We start from the raw sequence: 13,156 nt of genomic DNA on the forward strand, positions 1-13,156 counted from the left end.
TGTAAACAAGATAAGGTCATTTGGGTGGACTGTAATCCAATATGACTGGTGTCCTTATAAAAAGAAGGAAATGTATGCATATGTTCACACACTCATGCCCACACACACACACAGAAAAATGCCAGATGGAAACAACGTGAAAGAGGCTCTGGAAGATGGAAGCAGAGATTGGACTGGAGTTACACTGTCACAAGCCAAGGAACCTGGGGCTACCAGAAGCTGGGGGAGGCCAGGAAGAACCTTCCCCTAGAAGCTTTGAAGGGAGCGTGGCCCCATCAACACCTTGATTTCTGATTTCTAGCTGCCAAAACTGAGGTTAGCCAATAAATTTACATTGTTTTAAGCCACCAAGTTTGTTATGGCCACCTTAGAAAATGGTAACTACGCTTGCCCATAGGACGTCCTTCAGTGCTTGCCTTACTAATAGCTAATCCTTTGGGAACTCATCAGTACCTTCCCGCCTCTCTTCCTTCTGGCTATTGAAAGGTTGATTGATTCTACTACAAATCCTTGCTCTCTGCCTTCAGGTGGGCCCTTTGAGCTGCATGGTAAACTTTTTTATCACTTGACTTGTTTTTACGTCTGTTGGGAATGATTCCAAACTTTTAAGCCTTCATGAGTCCCCCTTCATACGATTGCAAATAACTTGCATCTTCAACAGAGAAAAAAAAATTCTTTTCCTCTGCCCTTCTTATTCTTCACAGTTCTTTGTCTCTGTGCTTGAGTCTTGATATTGACCCCCCTAGTCTCATCAGGTATGGGATGGGACCTAGGTGTTCATTTTTTTTTTTTTTTTTTTTTTGAGACGGAGTCTGGCTCTGTCTCCCAGGCTGGAGTGCAGTGGCCGGATCTCAGCTCACTGCAAGCTCCGCCTCCCGGGTTTATGCCATTCTCCTGCCTCAGCCTCCGGAGTAGCTGGGACTACAGGCGCCCGCCACCTCGCCCGGCTAGTTTTTTGTATTTTAGTAGAGACGGGGTTTCACCGTGTTAGCCCAGATGGTCTCGATCTCCTGACCTCGTGGTCCACCCGTCTCGGCCTCCCAAAGTGCTGGGATTACAGGCTTGAGCCACCGCGCCTGGCCGGTGTTCATTTTTATTTAAAAAGCCGACCAAAAGAAAAACAAAACAAAACCCCACCCATAAACTTCTTTCCATGCTTCTTGATATACAAACAGGATTGAAAATAAACTGCCAGTTGTAAACTAAAAATCCTAAGCCTCCCGTCTAACTGAATGAACCCCCTCCTGGCTAAGGGGACTCCAGAGAAACCTGCAAAACAAATTTCTGGCCATGATTGACTGAGAAGTTAGACATTCATCAGGTGCATTTCCTCCCTTTTGGAGTTTAGACACAACAACTGCCCAGCATTAAGAGTAAAATAGAGACAACAGGATTAACAAAATGGCCTCTGTGACGGTAAGATACCAAATTATAAGTAAGACCTAAGGCCATGACAGACCTTAAGTCACACACCCTTACAGGTCAGTCTGATGCAGTGAATTAGCTAACAGACCTCCTGTCCTTCAGGGATGTCCTAGAAAGGTGCTGTAGTGCTGCAGTTGTCCACTTTGCGGTGGTGCCTGCATATCATGAAGATCTGTCTGCAAGCTGAGGAGCGAGGAAGTCAGTCCAAGTCCTGAAGCTGAAGAACTTGTAGTCTGATGTTTGAGGGCAGGAAGCATTCAGCACAGGAGAAGGATGTAGACTGGGAAGCTAAGCCAATTTAGCCTTTTCACATTTTTCTGCCTGCTTTATGTCTTGGCTGCACTGGAAGCTGATTAGATGGTGCCCACCTACATTAAGGGTGGGTCTGCCTTTCCCAGCCCACTGGCTCAAATGTTAATCTCCTTTCGCAACACTCTCACAGACACACCCAAGATCAATACTTTGCATCCTTCAATCAAGTTGCCACTCAGTATTAACCATCACAATACCCATATATACAAAGACTTCTAGAATTATTTCTGTGTCTACCCATCTATATTTATATTCAGCGAAGCATGAATTAATACTGATGTCTCCAACTCTAATCCAGCTCCATGAGATTCATTCTAGCCTTCCCTCCTTCCTTATCTGTAATTTTCTTCTCTCATAGAAACCTGGCTCTCATCATCCACCATCTGTTTATTTATAACCCCTCATACACGCAAAGCAGATTCAGAATTGTTAACCTGTATCCCAGTGAGAAATTTATCAACTGGAGTATAGTGTTTGTGTACAGTTCCTTTTGTTTTTCACCTTATGTTTTCCCATCAAAACAACATTTTCCAGTTATTCAACTCCTTCCCCTACCACTCCATTCTTCAGTGAGATTGTGTAATAGATTTGTAATATAGTTAGATTCTTCCTCACAGTCTGCATTTCATCCTGGAATTCTTCCAACATCCTGTTTAATTTTTAAAATTTTGTGTATAGCGAAGTTCACTCCTTGTTGATGTATGGTTCTATGGGTTTTGGCAAATGCATGAGTTATGTATTTATCACTCCAGTACCAAATAGAATACCAACTATCATTACCCTGTGTATCCCCTTTGTAGTCATCCACCTGCCCTCCCAACTCCCACCTGGGAGGGCAGGTGGATGACTCCCAATATATTCTGCATGTATTGATATAATCTTGTGGTTTTTGTTTTTGGTTCTGTTTATGTGATGAATTACACTTACTGATTTGCGTATATTGAACTAGCCTTGCATCCCAGGGGTAAAGCCTACTTGATAGTGGTGGATTACCTTTTTGATATGCTGCTGGATTAGGTTTGCTAGCATTTTGTTTGTTTGTTTGTTTTTTGAGACAGAGTTTCGCTCTTGTTGCCCAGGCTGGAGTGCAATGGCGTGATCTCGCCTCACTGCAACCTCTGCCTCTCGGGTTCGAGTGATTCTCCTGTCTCAGGCTCCCGAGTAGCTGGGATTACAGGCGCCTACCATCACACCCGGCTAATTTTTGTATTTTTAGTAGAGACGGGGAGTCATCATATTGGTCAGGCTAGTCTAAAACTCCTGACCTTATGTGATCCACCTGCCTCGGCCTCCCAAAGTATTGGGATTACAGGTGTGAGCCACCACGCCCAGCCAAGCATTTTGTTGAGAATTTTTCCATCTATTTTTTTTTTTTAAGGATATTGACCTGAAGTTTTCTTTTTTTGTTGTGTCTCTGCCATGTTTTTGTATCAGGATGATCCTGACCTCATAGAATGAGGTAGGGAGGAGTCCCTCCCCTTCAGTTTTTTGGATAGTTTCAGCAGGAATGACACTAGCTCTTCTTTATACATCTGGTAGAATTCAGCTGTGAATCCTTCTGATCCTGGGCTTTATCTGGTTGATAGGCTTTTTATTACTAATTCAATTTTGGAACTTGTTATTGGTATGTTCAGATTTTAAATTTCTTCCTGGTTCAGTCGTGGGAGATTGTATGTTTCCAGGAATTTAGCTACTTTTAGTAGGTTTTCTAGCTTGTGTGCATGGAGGTGTTTGTTATACTCTGAGGTGTTTTTTTTTTTTTAATAATTCTATTGGGTCAGTAGTAATGTCCCCTTGTCATTTCTGATTGTGTTTATTTGGATCTTCTCTCTTTTTCTTTATTAGTCTATCTAGTGGTCTATCAATCTTACTTATTCTTTCAAATATCAACTTCTGGTTTCATTGATATTTTGTATATTTTGCACCTGAATTTCATTTAGTTCAGCTCTGATTTTGGTTATTTCTTGTCTCTTGCTGGCTTTGGGTTTGGTTTGCTCTTGTTTTTCTAGTTCCTCAAGGTATGATATTAGGTTGTTAATTTGAGATTCTAGCTTTCTGATGTGGGCCTTTAGTGCTATGAACTTTCCACTTAATACAGCTTTGGCCATGTCCCAGAGATTTTGGTATATTTATATCTTTGCTCTCACTAGTTTCAAAGAATTTCTTGATTTCTGCCTTAATTTCATTGTTTACCTAGAAGTCATTCAGTAGCAGGTTGTTTAATTTCCATGTAATTGCTTAGTTTTGAGTGCTGTTCTTATTATTGTTTTCTATTTTTATTGTTTTGTGGTCTGAGAGTGTTATTGGTATGGTTTTGATTTTTTTGAAGTTGTGGAGAATTGTTTAATGGCTGATTGGTTGATTTTAGAGTATGTGCCACTGCAGATGATAAGAATGTGTATTATTTTGTTTTTGGAGTGGAAAAAACACAAATAAATGAAAAGACATTCCATGTTAGTGAATTGGAAGAATAATATTGTTAAAATGTTCATATTACCCAAAGCAACCTACAGATTAAATGCACTCTCTACCAAAATCCTGATAGTATTTATTGTAGAAATAGAAAAAAATCCTAGAATAAATATGGAACCGCAAAAGGCCTCAAATAGCCAAAGCAATTTTGAGCAAGAAAAACACAGCTGGGGCCATTACAAGTCCTGATTTAATACTATATTTCATAGCTACAATAATCAAAACAGCATGATACCAATATAGGAGTTAAAAAGGAATTATTTAGGCAGTTAGTAAGGTAAAAGAATTCTCAGTGGAATTTCCTTATCATAAAAGCAGCCCCACATCATTTCTTTTCTAACAAAAAGCAACCTGAAAAATCAAGCTGCAAGCATAGATACACAAGCTGGAAGCTTGCATAGGTGAATACTGGCAGCTGTGCCAATACAAAAGAGATACTTGGAAGCCAGGTACATCCAACATGGAGGTTTTCTCCTCCCTTCTCTTTGTTGCCACCTGTGCAAATGTCATGGTACTGGCCAGGTGGAGACCCCACCTGCATAATAAAAGATCAGGGTGGGATGGCCAACCTAATCACAGCTATGTAAATGGGACACCTGGTCCAAACAATCCCCTGGGCCCTGTGAAAATCAGACACTGCCTTTCTAAGCCCCTCTATAAAGTCAACTGCATCTCACCCCAAACCTGGAAACCCACTTTGGTTCCCTTCCTCTGCATGAGGAAGTTCTCTCTTCTTTCTTTCGCTATTAAACTTCTGCTGTTAAACCCACTCCTTGTATGTGTCCTCATATTTGATTTCCTTAGCACAAGACAACAAACCTTGGGTATTTCCCCAGACAAATGACGTCGCTTCAATATTGGCATAAAAACATACATATAGACCAAACAGAACAGAATAGGCAGTGCAGAAATAAACCCGTGCATATACAGTCAGCTTATCTTCAACAAGGGTGCCAAGAATGTACAATAAAGACAGGATAGTCTCTTTTCCATTGTGGCCAACATGGTGAAACCCCGTCTCTACTAAAAATACAAAAATTAGCTGGGCTTGGCGGCATGTGCCTGTAATCCCACCTACTCGGGAGGCTGAGGCAGGAGAATAGCTTGAACCTGGGAGGCGGAGGTTGCAGTGAGCTGAGATCATGCCATTGCATTCCAGCCTGGCGAAAGAGTGAGACTCCGTCTCAAAACAAAACAACAACAACAACAACAACAACAACAAACAAAGGAAAAAAAGGGATAGTCTCTTTAATAACTGGTTTTGGGAAAACTGGATATCCACATGTAAACAAAGAAATTAAACCCTTATCTTACACCATACACAAAAATCAACATAAAATGAATTAAAGACCTAAATGTAGGACCTGAAACCATAAAACTCGAGGAAAACCGTAAGAGAAAAGCTTTCTGACATTAGCCTTTATAATGATTTCTTGAGTATGACAACAAAGGAAGGCAACAAAAGCAAAAACGGGCAAGTGGGATGACATCAAACTCAAAAGCTTCTGCACAGTAAAGAAGCAATAAAAAATAAATAAAAAGCCCAACTATTGAATGAGAGAAATTATTTGCAATCTGTATTAGGTTATTCCTCCATTGCTATAAGAAATACCCAAGGCTGGGTAATTTATAAAGAAAAGAGGTTTAATTGGCTCATGGTTCTGCAGGCTGTACCGGAAGCATGGTGCTTGTATCCGATGATCTTCTTGGGAGGCCTCAGGGAGCTTTTACTCACGGTAGAAGGCAAAGTGAGAGCAGGAGAAAGCAGGAGTGAGAGAGAGGGGAGGGGGGGAGAGTGCTACACAATTTTAAACAACCAGCGAATATCAGTGAAGCAAAGCATTTTAGGATTTGAGTTGAGATGGAGAAACAAAGAAGAGGTCAACATATCCCTATAATGGAAAGGAAGAGCAGGGTATGAGAATGATATGGGAGTGCATAAGAAGGGGAGTTAGGGATATGCCATTTTTTTCTATTCCCTCTGTATCTGAAATCTTTTTTTTTTTTTTTTTTTTAAATGAAGTTTTACTCTGTCACCCAGGCTGGAGTGCCATGGTGTGATCTCAGCTCACTGCAACCTCCACCTCTTGGGTTCAAGTGATTCCCCTACCTCAGTCTCCTGAGTAGTTTGGACTGCAGATGTGTGCCACCATGCCTGGCTAATTTTTGTATTTTTAGTAGAGTCAGGGTTCTGCCATGTTGGCCAGGCTGGTCTCAAACTTCTGACCTCAAGTAATCCACCCACCTTGGTCTCCCAAAGTGCTGGGATTAAAGGTGTGAGTCACTGCACTCGACCTGAAATCTCTTGACATGTTATATTCATGTAGTCTATGAAATTGGAGTACAACCAACAGCTAGGATGGGAACTGCCTGTCTCTATTCCTTGACTTCTTTCCTATGATATGGCACATGGAAAACCCTCAAAAGGGTGCTGTGGGCAAAAGAGACTAGATATTATTACTCAGACTGTCTTCTCAAAAGGGTTGCTTGGAAAGGGGTTACAGAAATCTGGGTTCCCAAATGAAAAACAATCAATGGACTTTAAGAATTGTTTATCTCCACAGTTAATTGGCCCCTGAGGAGAATATTCTGTTATCTTCAGGCTCACTCCGCAAAATATCTCATTCTCCTCATCACTTGGAACAAACTCCAAGTAAAGCCCTTTGGGGATGCTTATCTCAGTGCGTATAGCACAGTCTAATTGACATCTTGAGTAATGGTCTCCAGAAGTGATGCAAGATGTGTCTTCTGGGATGGAATCCCCAACGCCATTCTATTTAGTGTCTTCAATTTGCCTCAGCTGACATAGGTCCTCTGGGTTAGGGGGATGTTTTATTTCTCCCAGATGATGTCCGTTTTTTCTTATGATTGGCTCACATCAGACCAAGAATGTTCTTACTCTAACCCCCATGATTACTATTGAGAAGACATTTATGCAGTCAGAAAGCCAAATTTATATTTTATTAAGTAGGGGAGGAGGTGTAAAGCTTAGAAGAGAGTGCCTTGAGAGATCCAAAACAATGGAAAACCATAACAGATTTTATTTTGACTCTGGGCACATTCACGATTAAACTGGTGTTCAGTTTACCTTCTTAATAAACTGATATTAATGGAAATTCCTATTGCCCAAACTCTGATATTCGAAGGGAGGGTTGTCTCAAATATATGTATAGAACCAGAGGAAGCATATGTGTGATTCAAAGGCCTGACTAGTAGAGGCTAAAGAAGTTCAGTTACTTAATCTGTCCTGATGTATGTTGATGGAGCTCATGATATGAACACACATGTGTCCTATTGGTCCTGGTGGTGTTCTGTCATTAGGGTAATTAGTGCAAACAACAATGACTGCATTGGGGCAATTTCTTCTATGCTGTTCCACCAAAATGTAACTTAAATGGAAATTTCCAGGCTTAGGGAAGGAAGTCTGGTGAGCACCTCAGAAAAGGCTTGTTTTGTCACCAGTAGCCAACACGTGGGTCAGCGTGGACCTCTCTTGCCCTCTGCATTTCACTTCTATGCTTGTCTTCCTACGAGTCTCTGCAGAGGAAATTCCAGGTAAGATAATATTAAGGCTTGAGGTATCTAGGAAACTTTATTAGAAACTAGGGCATTGTCAGCTTATCCCTTAAGTTAGAGGATGACATTTGACCAACCTATGAGGAAAGCTTCCTCAGAAGGCAGAGAAAAAAAAATCACTTGAAGGCCACAAATCAGAATGAGAAATTATTAGCAAAGTTGCTGAAGGGAGGAAGAGAGACATGGGTCAGATGGTGAAAAACTTACACCATGGAGATTTGTACAGAAAGATGGACACTAATGTGGAAAGCAATGGAGAAGTATATGGATACTTAAATAAAAGGGAAGTGTGTGGAGATCTCTAATGGGTTGAAGTGATCAGGAGGAACATGGGAGAAGTTGAGCTTTTAGTCCACCAGAAGCTGAGTATGAAACAACAGTGTAAAGTGACAGCCAGAAAGATGATACTGTAGGTTGCATTAGAAGAGACAGAGTAATAAATGTGACTTTTTTTTTTTTTTTCCCAGATGGAGTTTTGCTCTTGTTGCTCAGGCTGGAGTGCAATGGTGTGATCTTGGCTCACCGCAACCTCTGCCTCCCGGGTTCAAGTGATTCTCCTGCCTCAGCCTCCCAAGTAGCTGGGATTACAGTCATGCACCACCACGCCCAGCTGATTTTGTATTTTTAGTAGAGATGGGGTTTCTCCATGTTGGTCAGGCTGGTCTCGAACTCCTGACCTCAGGTGATCCACTTGCCTCAGCCTCCCAAAATGCCAGGATTATAAGCGTGAGCCACCGTGCCTGGCCAGATGTGACTCTTTCTGAGTTCTTCACTTTAAAAAGTAAATATATAATCTGCACTTCATGAAAGTCTAGAAAGACATTTAGGAGAAAAAACACAAAAAGAATAGGGTGGTGGATATTTGAGGGATCAATTAAGGTTACTTTTTTTTTGAAATTATACTTTAAGTTCTAGGGTTCATGTGCACAATGTGCAGGTTTGTTATATACTTGTATACATTGTGCCATGTTGATGTGCTGACCCATTAACTGCATTTTACATATAGGTATATTCTCCTATCCCTCCCCCTCCCCCCCACCCCCATTGGCAGGTCCCAGTGTGTAATGTTCCCCACTCTGGTCCAAGTGATTCTCATTGTTCAATTCTCACCTATGAGTGAGAACATGCGGGTGTTTGGTTTCTGTCCTTGCAATGTTTGCTCAGGAATGATGGTTTCCAGATTCATCCATGTCCCCTACCAAAGACATGAAACTCATCCTTTTTTATGGCTGCATAGTATTCCATGGTATGTATATGTGCCACATTTTCTTAATCCAATCTTCATTGATGGACATATTGGGTTGGTTTCAAGTCTTTGCTATTGTGAATAGTGCTGCAATAAACATACGTGTGGCTGTGTCTTTATAGCAGCATGATTTAAATCCTTTTGTATCATACCCAGTAATGGGATGACTGGGTCAAATTGATATTTCTATTCTAGATCCTTGAGGATCGCCACACTGCCTTCTACAATGGTTGAACTAGTTTCAGTCCCACTCAAGGGTGAAAGTGTTCCTATTTCTCTGCTATCCTCTCCAGCATCTTTTTTGTTTTTTTTTTTTTTTGAGACAGAGTCTCGCCCTGTCACCCACGCTGGAGTACGGTGACATAATCTTGGCTCACTGCAACCTCCGCCTCCTGGGTTCAAGAAATTCTAATGCCTCAGCCCCCTGAGTAGCTGCAATTACAGGTATGTGCCACTACGCCTGGCTAATTTTTGTATTTTTAGTAGGGACGGGTTTCACTATGTTGGCCAGGCTGGTCTCGAACTCCTGACCTCAGGTGATCTGCCTGCCTCGGCCTTCCAAAGTGCTGGGATTACAGATGTGAGCCACTGTGCCTAGCCTGAAATTAACAATTATTAATACATCTTATGTTAGATATAGGGGATGACAGAGGAGAAGAAAAATATTCAGTACACACACACACACACACACACACACACACACACACACACACACAAATAAATGCCCATAACTATTACAGTTTTTGTTTCTGCAGCTGCTTACATGGTTTTGGCTGGTGTTTATAATGACTTGCTTTCACTACCCATTCCGATTCTCTTTGTCTACAGTTATTCATGATTCTTTGCTTGGTGGGGTAACCCAAACCTTTATTCCTGAAGCATCTGGGCCACTAGCAGTCTTGTCTGAATTGGGTTTTGGTTTTCTATTGGCTTACATCATGGGACATGGGAGTGCACCCTAGAAAATCTGATTGCAGACATAATTCTCCTTATCCTCACCATATAATAGTAACTGAGTTTCCCGTTGCTAGTCAGAATCAGTCTCATTAGCCAATAGAGTAACCTTAATTGCCTATCCATTCAGTTCTATGAGAAGCCCCAAGTGGCACGGTGGCAGTCTTAACTATCAGAAAATGGGATTATTGTTGTGACACCTGGTGGAAGAATTTCTCCTTTTGGAACTAAGATGTCTAAAACAGTAGAACCTAAAAGTGAAGGGATAGAAAGCTAACATTTTGCTGGTGGGTCACAGTTACAGAGACTATAGTGAGAGGACTCGTTCTCGCTTCTACCTGGTGATTTCTGGTTCCATGAATCTTGCTATGGGAGGAACAGCAGGATAAGTTGAATGCAGATTTAGAGTATATTTCGCATCCTGGAGGACATTGCCCCAGCACCAAAAAGTGTTGCCAACCAGACGGTCTTCAAAAGGCCTTCCCTTGGATTCTCCTTTAGTTTTTCTGACTTCTGGGTCAGGTGTGTGCATTCTTTTTTTTTTTTTGAGACGGAGTCTCGCTCTCGCCCAGGCTGGAGTGTAGTGATGCGATTTCTGCTCACTGCAAGCTCTGCCTGCCGGGTTCACACCATTCTCCTGCCTCAGCCTCCTGAGTAGCTGGGACTACAGGCGCCCGCCACCATGCCCGGCTAATTTTTTTGTATTTTAGTAGAGACGGGGTTTCACCGTGTTAGCCAGGATGGTCTTGATCGCCTGACCTCGTGATCTGCCCGCCTCGGCCTCCCAAAGTGCTGGATTACAGGCGTGAGCCGCAGTGCCCGGCCAGGTGTGTGCATTCTTAATCGGACCATTAACAAGCGCCCCAGCTTCTGCAGGATATCCACACCACCAATTTCAGAGGCAACAAGAACTGACATGGGTTTGAGTCTGCCTTTGTGGGGTTACAGCTCATGCTTGTGGGTTCCAGCATGCCTTTGATCTGCCACTTTTTATGTCCATGTTTTTTCCTGACTACTTGCCCTCTGGACTTAAAGTTCCAGCATCAGACACAAAGGTAACAGCCATGCATAGATGGCCTAACCAGCTTCCACAATTGTATGAGAGAAATCTCTTAGTGTTTTAGCTTTTCTAGTAAAATCCTCACTGATAAAATAAACAACCCCCTCAAGCTTTGCCCCAAACTCTGTGTGTGTGTGTGTGTGTGTGTGTGTGTGTGTGTATAGAGAGAGAGAGCTTAAAAATCTGCCTTCACAAACATGATCACTCTGAAATCTCAGAATATCTAGACTCTATTAAGTATCAAACTTCAAGTCTCTTCTCATTAAGAAAGACATGTGTGTGTGTGTGTGTCTGTGTGTCTGTGTGTACGTATGTGTGTTTTGGAAGCACAGGAAGTAAATGGTGAATAAATATATACACACACATACATATACATACACACATACACACATATATATCTTTCTTAATGAGAAGAGACTTGAAGTTTGATAATAGAGTCTAGATATTCTGAAATTTCAGAGTGATTATGTTTGTGAAGGCAGATTTTTAAGCTCTCTTTTAAATAAAGGTTATTTCAATAATTAGAGAGGTTGAATAACTAGAAATGGAAACATTTTTTTTTCTTTCACAGGTTCTGTCTTCTATCAAAAGATGCTTTTCGTCGGGTATGCTGGACCCCATTATTTCTAGTCACAGCCTTTATCTCCACTCTCTGTTACCCCAGGGACTGAGAAAGGGAATAACGTGGCAGAGGAATCAGACCTCTCTGGCAGACTTCATCCTTGAGGGGCTCTTTGATGACTCTCTTACCCACCTTTTCCTTTTCTCCTTGACCATGGTGGTCTTCCTTATTGCCGTGAGTGGCAACACCCTCACCATTCTCCTCATCTGCATTGATCCCCAGCTTCATACACCAATGTATTTCCTGCTCAGCCAGCTCTCCCTCATGGATCTGATTCATGTCTCCACAACCATCCCTAAGATGGCTACCAACTACCTATCTGGCAAGAAGTCTATCTCCTTTGTGGGCTGTGCAACCCAGCACTTCCTCTATTTGTCTCTGGGTGGTGCTGAGTGTTTTCTCTTAGTTGTCATGTCCTATGACCGCTATGTTGCCATCTGTCACCCACTGCGCTATGCTGTGCTCATGAGCAAGAAGGTGGGACTGATGATGGTTGTCACGTCATGGTTGGGGGCATCCGTGAACTCCCTAATTCACACAGCGATCTTGATGCACTTCGCTTTCTGTGGGTCTCGGAAAGTCTACCACTTCTACTGTGAGTTCCCAGCTGTTGTGAAGCTGGTGTGTGGCGACATCACTGTATATGAGACCACAGTGTACATCAGCAGCATCCTCCTTCTTCTCCTCCCCATCTTGCTGATTTCTACATCTTATGTCTTCATCCTTCAAAGTGTCATTCAGATGCGTTCATCTGGGAGCAAGAGAAATGCTTTTGCCACTTGTAGCTCCCACCTCACGGTGGTTTCTCTTTGGTTTGGTGCCTGCATCTTCTCCTACATGAGACCCAGGTCCCAGCGCACTCCATTGCAGGACAAAGTTGGTTCTGTGTTCTACAGCATCGTTACCCCCACATTGAATCCTCTGATTTATACTCTCCGGAATAAAGATGTAGCTAAGGCTCTGAGAAGAGTGCTGAGGAGAGACGTTATCACCCAATGCATTCAACGACTGCAACTGTGGTTGCCCCGAGTGTAGAGTGGAGTAGGATAAGCTCCTTAAATTAATTCATGTAAACCTGTAAGGTTTTTCAGGGAGCTAGCTCCCTTATGCTGTTTTACTACTGGAAGAAAAACACGTTTAACACACAATTCCAATATTCCACCTTGGTGTCAGGTATCCAAGCACTGTGGAGAACATTTCAGCAGATCTTTAGAGAATTAGGGAAAACTTTTAAAAAATTCCTTTTGAAAGAAGACATATAAAGGTCAGTGACACCCTGAAAAAAAGAAGGCAAGATAAAGATATAAGGGCCCTTATCTATTATTATTTTTATTAACAACAAATATATAAAACATGCCACCAGAGAATATTTATGGAGCATAAAATGGGAGTGTGTTGCTTACTTTTGGAAGCATGGGAAGTAAATGGTGAATCATGGCTGTTTGAAAGGGAGGATGCATGATATAAAAGTTATATATATATATATATA

The 13,156-nt window shown here is 41.9% G+C and overlaps 1 protein-coding gene across 1 annotated transcript; it reads left to right on the forward strand.

Annotated features, from left to right (window-relative positions):
* The first annotated feature begins 11,709 nt into the window (after positions 1 to 11,709).
* Positions 11,710 to 12,771, forward strand: OR2AE1 (olfactory receptor family 2 subfamily AE member 1). The gene has a single exon (XM_017886171.1). The coding sequence runs from the start codon at positions 11,821 to 11,823 to the stop codon at positions 12,700 to 12,702; it is 882 nt and encodes a 293-aa protein (XP_017741660.1). The 5' UTR covers positions 11,710 to 11,820; the 3' UTR covers positions 12,703 to 12,771.
* Positions 12,772 to 13,156: the final 385 nt, after the last annotated feature.

The sequence above is a fragment of the Rhinopithecus bieti genome, unplaced genomic scaffold (assembly GCF_001698545.2).
Source record: "Rhinopithecus bieti isolate Rb0 unplaced genomic scaffold, ASM169854v2 scaffold_14454, whole genome shotgun sequence".
NCBI lineage: Eukaryota > Metazoa > Chordata > Mammalia > Primates > Cercopithecidae > Rhinopithecus > Rhinopithecus bieti.